The sequence below is a fragment of the Triplophysa rosa genome, linkage group LG15, assembly GCF_024868665.1.
Source record: "Triplophysa rosa linkage group LG15, Trosa_1v2, whole genome shotgun sequence".
Taxonomy (NCBI): Eukaryota; Metazoa; Chordata; class Actinopteri; order Cypriniformes; family Nemacheilidae; genus Triplophysa; species Triplophysa rosa.
Genome location: NC_079904.1, coordinates 6,442,041 through 6,457,051, shown reverse-complemented (window position 1 = coordinate 6,457,051; position 15,011 = coordinate 6,442,041). Strand labels below are relative to the sequence as shown.

At 36.2% G+C, this 15,011-nt stretch overlaps 1 protein-coding gene across 4 annotated transcripts; it reads right to left on the bottom strand.

Moving 5' to 3' along the window:
• Window positions 1-509: 509 nt before the first annotated feature.
• LOC130566387 (adhesion G-protein coupled receptor F1-like) lies at window positions 510-14,363 on the bottom strand. 4 transcript variants are annotated; one of them, XR_008964460.1, is made up of 21 exons: window positions 14,313-14,363; window positions 13,270-13,363; window positions 12,832-12,948; window positions 12,616-12,654; window positions 12,429-12,530; window positions 12,186-12,286; window positions 11,516-11,580; window positions 11,269-11,417; window positions 10,799-11,002; window positions 10,415-10,627; window positions 10,027-10,170; window positions 9,759-9,946; window positions 9,518-9,688; window positions 7,952-9,298; window positions 7,029-7,070; window positions 6,758-6,817; window positions 6,608-6,653; window positions 5,536-6,428; window positions 3,198-3,324; window positions 1,567-1,811; window positions 510-874 (listed from the first exon to the last, which is right to left on the bottom strand). XR_008964460.1 is itself a non-coding variant. In XM_057353834.1 (18 exons), the coding sequence occupies exons 2-18, from the start codon at window positions 13,280-13,282 to the stop codon at window positions 6,364-6,366; spliced, it is 3,066 nt and encodes a 1,021-aa protein (XP_057209817.1). In that variant the 5' UTR covers window positions 13,283-13,363; window positions 14,313-14,363; the 3' UTR covers window positions 5,024-6,363. The 4 variants fall into 4 exon arrangements, 1 of the variants encoding a protein (XP_057209817.1); XR_008964459.1 differs by having other exon boundaries at window positions 1,567-3,324; XR_008964461.1 differs by lacking the exon at window positions 9,518-9,688 and having other exon boundaries at window positions 1,567-3,324.
• Window positions 14,364-15,011: the final 648 nt, after the last annotated feature.

The window sequence follows — 15,011 nt, the reverse complement described above, 5'->3', positions numbered from 1 at the left end:
CATTAGAAAATATGGATGGTAGAATTATAAATATGTGACACTTTGAAAGGCTCTTTTAAAACCACAGTCAATAAGCAAATCTGAATATTTGCTTAAATGGCTAATAACAGATGGATTTTAATATCTTGTGAACTTGCTGTTTATGAGACATCATTCCTGCAGAGAGTTCTAAACAATACCTGCGACTTGTTTCTTTAAAAAAGCATGTAGCTACTGTACTAAAACACCTCTAAACTCCATTTAACACATTGCATGTTTACATGCATTACACAAGAGGTGTCACAATGTACCGCAAAACCATGATACTGATAATAATCATGATAAAAACAATCCATCATCAATACTGTGTTCTACACATACCCGTATCGTAATATTGTAAATAATTCAGCAGCTAAAAGTTTTGTTTTATAAGACACAATGGTTACAAACTCTCTCTGCTCCCTAAATGTTAAGTGTGATTCACTGACCAAAAAAGAGAAAACAAAAACTAAAGATTAATTTATCTGACAGCACCTTTTATTTCTTGTTAAAAGTCTTTTCAAAAGATTTAGTGATAATACAGTTATTGTGAATTCCTTTGGCCACCATCATGCAGTGAACATCTGATATGTGAAAGCCCTAAATCATTATCATTTAGAGAAAAAACCAAGGTAGCCACAAACATCAACGTCCTGCTTGGATAATACAGCGGATATTAAGCTACGGCACAAGCAATTACAATAAAATACGAAATGCAACACAACTATGCCAATAAGTATGTAATTTCTGATTGTCGTCTCTTTTCACGTGTGAAAACAACTCCGGTGTTTCTAAAAACAGACGTATTTTGTCTGTAATCCCTCTCTGACATCACAGAACAACGTGCCAAGCCAACCTGTTCTGAGAAATAGAAGAATAAGAAGGTGAGATTATGTTCAGCGAACACACGCACCTCCCCTCACTGTTGCGCTTCACAAGGTGCACGGTAGTAACGTGAAGGAGGACAATGACTGTAAGTGCAAAACTGAATTTTTAAAGCGTTCTATTAATATACATAATAAGAGTTGACATTTACTTATTGTTGCACTATATTTTAAGTTTTCATTCAAACTTATCAGGGAAAAATAGTCAGATGTCAAATGGAAGTGATGACATCCACTACAGTAGTGACTTATTTGCGGCTGTCTCGCCATGCCCTGAAAGACATATCTTCATATAACACTGAAATGGAAACCTGATCTAGTTAACCTAGTGTTTAGTGTCCCTTTCCCTGTGAACTTGAGGAATGCTGTTTTGTTCTGCAGTTTAATAGGTGTGTCCCTACAGGCAAAAAGCTTACATCAACATTAGGAGAGCTAAAAATATTTCTCACACTCTACCAGAAAATTCATCACTCCACTCATTAGCCATCCTGCTGAAAACAAAGACATATAATAATAATAACAAGCTTCTGTCATTTCAGTCTCCGTAACAGAATACCTACTTAATAATAACAATTACAAAAATAATAGATCGGTCCTACTGTACATGTGTAGTGTTTGTTGTATTATTTGCCTGTATTACATAAATAATAAGAACAACACCCACCACAACTGAAACTTGAGACCGCATGACTACTATTTTCTATCAGCTCCTGTCAAGGAGAGAGAACAATGTGTCAGAGGTATAAGTTGTGTGGCACAGTTTAAATTAATCAATGTATCTAATGGTTTATTGTTAGTATAGTTAACTGCAGTTAGAACATATAAATCTAAGTCGAGTGATGCAGTTTCTCAGTGGGGTCGTTGGACTGGTGGAGTTGCTGGAGCTGATGGGGTGGTTTGATGATTAGCCTGTAAGATAGAATTGAATTGACTATTATAATTGAATATTGTCTGAAATTAGTTGTCAACACATTGTCAAGTGCCAAAGTGCTATCACATACAAGGCCACAAATTTTCACAAATTTTTAAAGCAGATATTAATATGACGTAAAGCACTTGAGGCACTTGATATAATATGGACAGTTTTATATCATAAATTCATACATTGATAATAAAACAAAGATAAGAGACCAGACAAACAAGTGAAACAGATACCCATGGAACATATTTCAACTTCACTACGTCACAAATATTTCATGTTTGACTATTGCTACATGTGCTTGACAGTTTTGGTTACTTACTACACTAACTTGACTTTTTAAGTAACTGTTGCTGTACTGGTGACATTTAGTTTTGACTATTTTTACTATCATCACTGGTATAAAATTAAAAGGATGCAATGGCTATTTTCATGTTTATGCCTTTGCTGGTCTCCTTTTTATACCTGTAAGAGGTTTAATGAGTGTGACTGTCTGTGAAGACTTTCCATTTAAGGAAAGGCTCATCTACTCCCTGGATATATTAACAAATAAAATGTTTGTTGCATTATTTATTTTGCAATTACTGCCAAATGTATTTGAAGAGTTTGGTTCCAAAACGCTATAAATCCATTTTGATTAATTTGAGTAAAAATTTGCAAAGAAAGTGGCAAGATGAAAACCCCTATTTTCTGTTTCAAAGTTTTACATAGCATATTTAGGTTCTAGTAACATAAAAAATTCAAATCAAGATTTTGATTTTAAAAGATTTATTATAAAAACTGACCATTCTTTCCCCAAAACGCAATAAATCCATGACAATTTTTTTCAAAATGCAATAAATCCATTGAATCAATATAAAAGTTATTTTTCATATTGAAACTGTTGAAAATACACAACAAAGTGAGTTGATCCACATATGACAGCCTCTGAACTCAAAACAATACGAATCTTACATACAGGCACTGGACTAAAAATACATTTAATCAGTCATCGCTCCTAAAATGAATTCAACGGATCATCTTTTTAATGCTATAAATTAGTGCCTCGTCTTCTTAATCTCCTCACGTAAATGATTAGATTTCGATGGCTTACGTTTCTTCCCGACCACCAGCATAGCTTCATCAATGCTGTCAAAATTATTCCTTTTTTTTGTTTGCTTGTTGAACACAAAGTACAAAGTAGATCAGGGAAACTAGGATGCCGACCGTTCAGAGTGCCGCCATTACTGTTTACAATGCGTGGAATGGTGTGCTGTGATTGGTTGAGCGGATAAATTGCATTCTGTTCTCCCGTGGCTTTCTTGTTTATTCTAATATAGTCACCTTGTGGATATTACCTGTTTGTTTTTGTGGATCACCAACCCTTTGGAATTTACCTTTTTTTGCCTTGGATTTATATTAAACCTTCATACATCACAGAGTCTTGTTGTGGCATCGTCCTTCCGTCCTGTGTGTAGTGTTACACTACCATGCTTAGACCTCTAAGGGTCCTCTGTTGGGTTTCTGAAAGAGTTTTCAGATTTTATTGGTTAATATTGATAAGGCACTAACATATTTTAACAATCACGTATATTAAACAAATGAAGCATGTTTACACGAAAACTTTCACAAAAAACGTTAGTAGACCCACAGCAGACAACCAGCTGTCCGTACATTATACATATACACAGACATTATATACAAGAAACCTAAACAGAGACAGCATACAGGCACTTCTGTACTGGGTATGTTCTGTTCCTTAAAGAAAGCTGTTGCATGGCTTTAGAAGTGCATAGGCTGTAAGAATTTATGGTTGTGTTTCAGCCAGAATAAAAATAACAAGACTTTCCATAACTGCGATCTGTCATGGTTCTGCCCCACCTTGTCTTGCTTTTCTTGACCTAGTGGCAGAACCATGATAGAACCTCTTGTTTTATGTGGAGAGAGTCAGTTTTGGCATTCCATATACTCCCTCTCTCCGGTGTGGCGTCTCTGTTCCCGCCCTTTCGTCTCGTTATTGCTTGTTAATTAGTTCATGTCCCGCACCTGCCCCTTCTTGATTTAGTCCCCTTTATATAGTCCTCTTGTTTCATTGTCCTGTGCTGAATCATTGTACTGTCGTGTGTGTCATATGTGGTGAGTTCCTGTCTTGTCAGTGTAGTTGAGTTATTTTTGTATTTAATTCAAGTGTTGTCTTAGTCTGGTTAGGTGTAGTTAGTCCTTGGTGTCATGTTTTATACCCTTGTGTTTTGTTATGTTACCCCCCCCCCCGTGGGTGTTTGTTTTGTATTTATATTTTATTAAATGTCTTGTTAACCCCTTATCCGCTGTCTGCGTCTGGGTCCTCTGTACTGTGTCCTTGTTCCCTCACCATTCGTGACAGAATGAACCAGCCCTTTTGGACCCAGCAGACAGAGGGATCTCAGCGGGAGGGGTCGATGCCGCCGGACTCCCTTCTAGGGTTGAATCCGCCGGACTCCCTTGGAGGGTAGATGCTGCCGGGCTCCCCTCCAGGGCCGTGGGTCTTTGTTTTGTATTTTTTTAATTATTATTAAAGTCTGTTTTGTTAACCCCTTACCCGCTGTCTGCACTTGGGTCCTCTGTCCTTGTCTCCGTGTCCTCACCACCCACGTTTTTGACAGAATGATTCAGCCAACGACGGACCCAGCAGACAGAGGGATCTCGGCGGGAGGGGTTGATGCTGCCGGGCTCCCCTCCAGGGTCGAAGCCGCCGGACTCCCTTCCGGGGTCGAGACTGCCGGAACCCCGTCCAGGATCGAGACCGTCGGGCTCCCTTCCAGGGTTGAGGTCGATGGGTTGCCCTCCAGGGTCGAGACCGCCGGTGTCCTGTTCCCGCCACGGATCCCTGCCGGCGTCCCAGCTGGTACCCAGGCCTGTTGAAGTCTACCGCTTGTCTTGTCTGTTTCTGTCCTTGTTTGCTGCCCAGCTGCCAGAGAGCGCTGCCCAGCTGTCGGAGAACGCTGCCCAGCCGCCAGAGAGCGCTGCCCAGCCACCGACTGCACCCCCCCCCCTTTCTCGTCGACATCCAGGCCTGCCCAGCCGGTGATAGCCGGCCTCCCAGTCGGCCATCTAGCCGGCGCCATGTCCTGTCCAGCCGGCCGTCCAGTCGGCGCCATGTATTGTCCAGCCGGCCTTCTAGCCGGCGCCATGTGCTGTCTAGCCGGCTTTCCAGCCGGCGCCATGTCTTTGTTTGTCACAGTCTGTGTAGTTTGTTCCTTGAGGAGCATCAAGATGCTGCTCCTTAAGGAGGGGCTTCTGTCATGGTTCTGCCCCACCTTGTCTTGCTTTTCTTGACCTAGTGGCAGAACCATGATAGAACCTCTTGTTTTATGTGGAGAGAGTCAGTTTTGGCATTCCATATACTCCCTCTCTCCGGTGTGGCGTCTCTGTTCCCGCCCTTTCGTCTCGTTATTGCTTGTTAATTAGTTCATGTCCCGCACCTGCCCCTTCTTGATTTAGTCCCCTTTATATAGTCCTCTTGTTTCATTGTCCTGTGCTGAATCATTGTACTGTCGTGTGTGTCATATGTGGTGAGTTCCTGTCTTGTCAGTGTAGTTTAGTTATTTTTGTATTTAATTCAAGTGTTGTCTTAGTCTGGTTAGGTGTAGTTAGTCCTTGGTGTCATGTTTTATACCCTTGTGTTTTGTTTTGTTACCCCCACGTGGGTCTTTGTTTTGTATTTATATTTTATTAAATGTCTTGTTAACCCCTTACCCGCTGTCTGCACCTGGGTCCTCTGTCCTTGTCCTCACCACCCACGTTCATGACAGCTATCACCTGTATTTATTTTGATAATCCAAGCATATTAAAGTAAAACCAGGATGTGGTTAGTCCTTTTAAACAACAGACTTCAACAGAATTTCAAGAAAACAAAACATTTTTTTTTTTTATTAATGCAAACTTGCACATAAAGTTAACGGTATTCAATGCATATTCAGTATATGTGCATTGAGGTCACATATTCAGAAAACCCAGTTAATATATATAGATTAAGTAAAAAATGTATTTTATTTTAACTATACATCTGATTAGATATTTGCAAGTTCATACATGTTAAATGTATAACATATAACATTAACATATAAAGTTTAACATTGCGTCACAACATTTTGTTCCCTTCTTTGTCTCCACATATAGCACCATGACACGAAAGCTCACTTAAACTTGAACGAGGTTGTCAGTGACGACTTGTCACTATGGTCTTAACAATTGGAGGCTTCAAATTTCAACTTAAATGTGATTTGAATGTTGGCATTAAACGTCTAGTTTACAAAGCCTTTAATGTAGTTTTTTGCTAATTCTACCCTAAATTCCAATATTGCAATATTTTTGCTATGGTTGAAGACAATATAAATCACACTTGCATAGCATTAATGAATGTTTCCTGCAGTAAGGTGAATCGATGTGATGGTCAAATATGGTCACTCATAGCCTACTCGGTCACATCAGTTGTTCCTGCCAACATTGAGAATTAAACCTGAAACCTTCAGTTTACAAGTGCTGCTCTCTAACCATTAGGCAACAACCGCCACCTGTAATTATTTAACTGAAGCTGTTAGAAGATGAAGCTGTTGAGAAACTTCGGGTTCCAGATATATTGTCCACATCTGAAAATAGATGAACGTTACTATCTATCGTGGTATCTTCACATGTTCAGTACATTTAACACATTTAACAATAATGTTTCTAATAACAAGGCATTATAACATCATACCTTTATCCTATAACCTCACATTTATATACCGCATATATTTTTTCACACACAAGCACTTGCAAACAAACTTACTAATCCTTTGTAAGACACTTGTGGATGATGTCTGTGGATTAGTTCTCTACAATACAGAGATGTCAGAGTCAAGATTACAGAATGATAGTTTACGAAATTTACAGTGTTGAGCAAGAAATCATAGACAGTGTGTTTTATAATGTCACTTACCCTGGTACGACCGGAACCAAAGTTATACAGTATCAGCTTTCCTGACAGTGACTCTCGCACCTGCAAAAAATACATTAAGAATTTATATATTATAGAACATAAGAAATGTATCATCCATTTCAGCCTTTTAATTTTTGGTTTCAAGAATGAATTGGATTATACAGAGAGAGAACAGGTTAGTATACAGTATATTATGTTGATATATTGCATTTATTAGAATTTCTAGAATCACAGGTATTTGTTAAAACCCACAAAACAACATAATAAATACCTTGCTGTCAGAAAGTGTCCCAAACACCAAAACAAAGAATCCCTATTAAAAGAAATGTCACAAACGAAACACATGAGAATGTAACAACTTCAAAGCAAATGCATGAGATTAAAGAAAAAGAAAAACTCTCACCAGGAGTTATAAATGATCCAGCCAAAATGATATCTAATAGTAATTGTTTTATGTGAAACACACTATAGACCATTTTGAAAGACGTACAGTAAGTACTGTAACACTTAATCAGAAGCACTTCCTGTTTCAATTTTTTTATTTCACATACGTAATTTAGGGCCAGATTTACTCACTGCTTGCGGTGGACAAAAGTCTCTTTTGCTGTTAAAAATACTGTCTTTATTTACTAAAGACACGCAGTGACAATTAATGCCGAAAAGGCGGGGACACAACTGTTTCTGTGACTGGTCTTATTGAATGTGCATTTGTAGGAGTTTCTTCTTCAGGTGCAAACTTTGTGGGAGGAGAGTATTTAAATAAAAAGTCATTTTAAATGAATCACGCAACACGATTTAAGGTTTGTGCTCATCATTGTACTGGTATTTGTGACTCTATTTAATGCCCAAAAAAGCATGTCTTAAACCCTGTGCTAATATGTGCTGCTTTGGGTAGATTGCGTTAGTCATTATGGGAATGAGATATCGCGCCTGAGTTTTTTTTATTGTACAACTATAGTAAATCACCCACAAAAAATGTCCTCCTATTGGTGCTTTTTTAAATTGCACTCTCACGTTAATTTGCTCAGTTTAGTAAATATGGCCCCAAGTATTTTATTAGTTATTAAGTTATGTGTAAAATAGCCGAGATAACCAGTCTAATATCACTAATTGTAGTCCTAGATGTGTGGTTGTTAAATAAATAAATAACAAAACATAAATAAACAAACATAAAACAAAGAAACAAAGTGGTACCTGCAGTGAATTAAATGCGGCGAAAACCACACGAATGCCAAAGTCACGTGACACCATGGTTCCAATCCCAAATCCCCATGTCAGGCAAAAGATAGGAGTGAGAATGGCCACACATCGGACAATGACCACAAGAACATCCCTTTCATCTGGTTGAGCTGTAGCACCAACCCTTCTCCTTAACATCTTACACAAGACCACAAACACAAAGGCAACGATAGCCAGAGCTGGAATCACAAATGCCAGCAGGGCCTTAGATTCATTCCAGTTCAGCCAGCATGCATTTTCTTTTGAAACATAGTTTTCAGCTCCAGCTGTGGATGCGACAGTAATAACCGCTATGAGCAAAGGTGCACCATAACCAACTGTGAAGGCAATGATCGTCATTTTAGTCCTTGACATTTGAGCCAAGACCATGACAATGCGGTAAAGAAGCAAAAGTGCTGAAAAGAACATCCAGAAGAAAAGAGCCAAATAAAAAAAGTGCATGAAGAAAACCACTGGACTGCAGCGACCCACTGAGATCATCTGCTCTTCATCTGCAATTGCAGCTCCAATGATGAAACAGGTATCAGCAATTAGGAGAGACACAGCAATGTTGACTATTGAGACATGCCGCATGTAAGACGTGCCATTTCTTGTCATCAATCTCCATGCACTCATCTCAAGAAAAAGGCAAAAAATCAAGCAGGCTATAGAAATACCTACTCCAATGTATGTTATATAGGCTAAGTCTCTTTGTTTAACAGGGTCTTCATTTGCAACCGGTGACATCAGGATTGAAAAAGAGGTTGTATGAGTGCATTCACATGTAACCTTGTCCGCTTCATTTCCTGAGATCTTGACTTTACATCCAGTTGAATCCCATCGGAAGAGATCAAAGTTCCAAAAGACACACTGCGGATTTCCCAATGATGCATTTGTCTTGTCAAAAGTAAGCAAAATGTTGTTAACTGTATTATTAACCTTAACCACAACCACGTCTCCATTAATGCAGTTTTCTGATGTTTTGTTGTCATTAATAGTAGAGCGAGTTGGTAGGACATTGCCAAGCTTTGTGAAAACAATAATGGTTGTAAGGGCTGGTTTAACAACATTTGGTATCACAATCTGAGTCGTTGAGTTTGCTAGTAGAGACGTTCCAATGAATGAGTTTTCAATTGTTGTTCTATTCAACTGAACGGACCCTTCATTGATCATAAAATTGTCATCTGAGAGACGATCACTTATTTTCTCAATAGCTTGTAGAAGTTCAGTGCTTCTGTTTTCTGTTTTCTGACCATTCTGTAATTCTGCCCATGTGTTTTTAGATTCATCTCTTACAATTAAGTTCACGGTTTTAAGAAAATCCTTAAATAAAAGAAAAATCATGATTAATAGAAAAAACTGAACAAACAAACAAATGAAATGCTATGTAATACAATTATTACACCATAACTTCAAGAGAGACTGTTTTATGAGAAAATCAATTATGTATATGGGAGGTGACAGATAATGGAAACAAGCAAAAATGTAAAATAATACACAGTGTGATATATTTGCATCAAAAACTGAATATACAGTACATACCTTTATCACAGGTTTATTAATGGTAAAAGTTTGTGCGATATTAGCAATTTTGAAGAGTATCTTAACTATAGTTTGGACAGTTGGAGCAGATTGTGTTATCTCAACATTGTTCTGATCTGCAGCTTTACTGAGGATTGACATAAAACCTGGAATCTCTTCTCCAAACAAGAACTGCATTATAAAAAAGAAGAAATATTACGTCTTTTCCCCTTATTTTCTAATAAATACATGATTAAATTACCTTAGCTTTCCTCTCAAGGTCTTTGATAGATTCAACTACACATTCTCTCTGTGTAGGTTTCCAAACAATTTGAGAATTTGCCTGTTGACATTGATAAGTTATGTAGCCTTCCAGGCCTTTTTCACAGGGACCTGTTACAATGTCACCAATTTTTCCAACTCCAAGTGATTGATTTTTACAGTCAAAATCTAGAATTTACAAATATTTGATAAAGGTTCACGAAAACAAAACTAAACCAAAATATTATTTAATCAATTTTAAGGCTTACCTCTGACGGTCTGAACCTGGATTATTTTCTTGTAATACTCAAACATTTCTAATTCGTTCATGTTCTTTAGTCGACATGTAACAGTTTCAATAGATCCACAACTTGTGCTCAAGATTTTATGCTTTAATGTGATGCAGTCAGGCTCTGAAAACACATATCAGGTAAATACATTTACTGATAACATCTACAGAAAAATGGGGCTATTTACTATACGTATTTACCATGGTTAAATTTCTTCTATTTACTCCATACAATAATTAATTATTTATTTATTACTGACCTCATTTTTTACTTTTTTACATTTTTAACTTACACAGTTTTTACACGCGTACTGACAGCTGTACTCAATAACTTTTAGAAGAATGTAACGTCTATTTTTCTGCCCAACCTGAATTTGTCAATTCATCATCAGAAGGAATCCCATCCCACTCAATTGGGTAGTCTTCAGCACAGCATCTGAACGTGACAGTCTGATCTGTACATGGCAACTTTATTTCAGTTTTATCCACTATGATATTGGGACGTGGTTCAATAACAATTTTTTGCCACTGAACATAAGGTATGTTTATAGTGCTTCTTTGTATGATACACGAGTATCTACCTGCAAGTGAAGACATTTGTTATTCCTCAAATAATTTTACGCAATACTGATCATTAAAATAACATAGATTTATTATAGCTTTATTAAACACTTTTAGTAACTTCTTTCAGCAGAATATAAAGTCGCTTTGTGATGAAAGACTGTCAGACAAAAATAAATCGGGTCACTCACCACTGTCACTTTCACTAACATCCTTCACTATGAGAGTGCTTCCACTACCATCATTTGTAATGCTGTATTTTGCTTTGTTTTCTGCAGGATCTTTGTCATTCACTCTCCATTTCATTTTTCCATGAACAGATTTTAGATGAGAACACCACAGTTCCATCCTTTGCTGAGGATAATATTTATCTTTGATGGTCAATATTTGTTCCACTGAAAGTACAAGCAATACAGCACATTTCACCTTTCTTACACAAGCAATTCTCACGTTCTTAAAGCAATACTACTGCATAGGCACTCAAGATTAATATGAGATTTGCAGAAACTGCTTGTGATACGTGATCTTTAACAACATGAAATGCACGCCTTCTTTGTGAAACAACAAAAATAACGATACAAACACCAGGAAAATAAACAAACAACAAAGAGATAAATAAATGACAGAATTAAGAAGATACTGATGTTTTAAGATTCCATACCACTCTCCTCAAAAGCGTCCGGAGCTACAGGGATTCCTGCTATTGAGAGAATCTTAGAAACCTGTGTGTTTGCTGATGATAAATCAACACTGCTGCTGCTGTTGTTGTTGACTGTTTTAATCGTGTAGTCTGTTATAATGCTACCAGACCTATAAAGTGAAACACAAAACCACAATGAAGAGGAGAAACACAGGGGTTCAAGATGACAATGACACCTTTTGAGTGTATTAGTCCTGGACTTTCATACCTGAAGCCAGTTACTTTTACTGAACCTTTAATGTAGCTAGACAGATCCTTGTAACTTTCGTCAATCTGTAAAAAGTGCATTGGAGATAGTGTGTAAGAGCCAACTTATAATACTAAAACAAAGTGTGCAGTTAAAGTGAAATATAGTATGGTATGTGTACATAAAGAGTACATTTAAAAAATGTTCAGTGCATATAATCTGCTGTTTTCTAAGTCACTCTGTCACATATGCTTTTTTTATTAAAACATACAGCTGCGGAAAAATAAAAATAAAAACAGGTTTCATACATACAGTATATAGAGTATTGAAATTGCGTTACTCTCAGACCCTTGCTGCATACAGATAACACTAACACTTACAGTAACGTAAAAATACAGATTAAATATATATAAAGTACAACTACACAAATAAAGACATGTAAAAAAGATAAAGTAGCACAAGGCACATGGCAGAGAGTGCAAACCAGGAAATAAACAATCAGTGCAGATATGAGTGTAATGCAAAAGAGCTTTTCAGTCTGATTAAAGACTGAGGGGCGATTCACATTTCGTGTCTAAAACCGCGCGGAAAACGGAGTCGCGGCACTTTCTCTAAAAAATATATTTTTTTCTGCAGCTGTAAAGTAAACAAACAATGAATATGTTTATTAAAGGAAATATGTAATACTCACTGCTGATTCAATGTTATCGACATAAAATTTGTACTTTGTTCCAGTTTCATTAGTAAGACTGGTGTCAAATATTTGATTTATTCTCATTGACATTTGAAGAACTGTAAATAAATTAATAAATAAACTTGTGCATAATACAGCATCAACAGGTTAACACAAAAATCGTCAATAGTAAGACTAACATCATCACATTGCACTTTATAATGGTTTAAAGTGTATGTCAGTTTTTTTTCAAGCACATACCTGTTGGTGTTGTAGCAGTAGTAGTAGTATTTGTATTAGCAGTAGTAGTAGTATTAGTAGTAGTAGCAGTAGCAGTAGTTGATGTTGTTGTTGTTGCTGCTGCTGCATATTGCACAAAAAATATAGATGTAAAAAAAATGGAATGATATTCAAAAGAAACATCAAAAGAAATGTTTCTACAACATACCTGCATTTGTAGCCATTAATGTAGTGGGTACTGGTGACACTGCCAATAAATGTAAATAAATCTATTTTATGAATCATTAAAAACACAGTGCAATGTTGTACTAGAACACTGTCTGTATATATATATATATATATAGAGAGAGAGAGAGAGAGAGAGAGAGAGAGAGAGAGAGAGAGAGAGAGAGAGAGAGAGAGAGAATCTAACAATAAACCAGACCTGCTTCTCTTTTATCAATGTGATGTGACTCGTTGCCTGGGACATGAAGGTTTTCCACAACACATACTTCCAGCAGGACAGCCATTATAAATCCTAAAATGTACTTTAATATTTGTCCTGTTTGTATTAAAAATGAATATTTGTTTGTAAAAAATGTTATTTGTTTGTATAAAAAATGAAATATCTTGTTACATGCCATAATGCAGAGGTGCTGATCCTTATTTTAGCACCAAAACACTTGTTAAAATCACCTAGATGAGTATACATACACAAGGTCTAATTTACAAAGTCCAGAATATTTACTATATATAGTTGAACAATCTGAAACCATTTCTTTAATAAAAACAGTTGATTTTAGATAAACCGCATGCCTAAAGAGGCCTGCAGAATGTGTTACAGAAGTAGCTAAAACCAAAAATTATTCATCATGCATTTTACCTTCAGTGGCCATGTTTCTCTGATATGGAACTTGGACTTTCAATGGAAATTCTTCAGCATAATAGACAATGTCTTTTATACATCTTTTTTACAGCTGTAAAAAAAGTAAAAATTCAACTATGCACATCTGCATTTATCATAAGACCGACAGGCAAAACTTCAAACAGAATTTTCAATAATTATAATTGATCAATTATAACAAAGCTAAATGTGATATCTATTTGATTTTTGTTACCTAAAAATTTAAAATTGCTTTTAATTGGCCAAATGATAGCCAAAACAAACTTCTTGGCTAGTGAATGTGGCCTAAACATTCACACAATGCCTAAAAAGGCTGTTCTTTCCGTGTTGATTTAAAAGTCTGGTTAACCATAATCCGTAAAGATCATTCATAAAACAAAGCGTGTCATGTACATTCCCATAGAGACGATTTTGTTTTGACAGCTGGAGGCCTATGAAACCAAGTAAAGATCTCTCCGACTTTCACTAAAGAGAAATTAAAACATTAGCAAACCTCATGGACCAAGATACACAGACGAATGTAAAACTATTACCATATATATTATCATAAAATATATAATATCAGCACCTTTCTTTGCCTTGTATTTGTTTTTAGTGTTGGCTCTCAGTGTAATAACATTGCATTTACCTTTTTTGTTTGTGCTATCACTGTTTAAACATCCATTATTATAAAACAGAAAGTGTTTATTCACGCACTCGCTACCTGTTTATGCCATGTTTTAGCATACACTCCTCAGCTCTGAAATACTGACAATCAACAAACTTAAAAAAAGAACAATAGACTGAATATTACAAACTAGTTATTAAAAGTGACAGCTACTGTAAATAGTAAAATAAAAACCAAAAAATATCAATAATAATAGCAGAACATGCTGTGATCCTTTTCAACAATATGAAAGGATGCATATCAAATCAAACACATGACTTAATCTAAATATGCTAGAAATTAATGTAAGCAGACACAATTGGCATTAATGTAAAAACATAGTACTTTAGTTTAGTATACATAAAACTATTCTTACCTTGCCTTTGTAGCAGCCCTGAAGTGAAACCAATAGCGTCTCAGGGTTTTTTGTTTCCTTGTTCAGTGATCCACCCACAAAAAGACTGTCACCTGGTTTGTTTCTTGTGGTTACATAATTAAGCATTGTGTTGTGAAAGATGACCTGCTCTTTTTATTAGATAAATATTTGCAAAATCCACAAACAACCGTGAAAGGTGACCATAGCAATGAACAAAATTAATGATATAACCATAAAATTATAAAGAAATAAAACTAGTGTGGCCAATAGGAGGAAAACAAATATATAAACAAAATTATAAAAAAAAACGATTGGAATAATAAATACCAAACTACGAATTATATATTGTATATATTTAATCACATGTAACTGATGTGCTCCAGCCCTCTCAGTGTATAATTCACTCACAGTCATTTTCATTCATTCCTTGGGAAAACATAAGCAACGCGGGTCCAGAAGAACTTCCTGTTTGACTTTTTAACACACAAATGTTTGAACAAAATATAACCAACAGAACATTTATAACTGAATCAAAATGTTAAACGAATATTTTAAGATTTAATTATACAGAATTAAAAATAAAAATGAAACCGAAATTGCTTCTGGATCAGTGTTTACATCTTGTGAAGTGGTCTGTCAGTATAGGGAATAGTAATTGAAGGTATAAGGGTGATTTCAGAAACAGCCACTGTCTAATAA

Coding starts and splice junctions, on each gene's coding strand:
- LOC130566387 (XM_057353834.1), bottom strand. Junction 7,071..7,951: donor CCGCATTTAATTCACTGCAG/GTACCACTTTGT, acceptor TTCTTTTAATAG/GGATTCTTTGTTTTGGTGTT. Junction 6,818..7,028: donor GGACACTTTCTGACAGCAAG/GTATTTATTATG, acceptor TATTTTTTGCAG/GTGCGAGAGTCACTGTCAGG.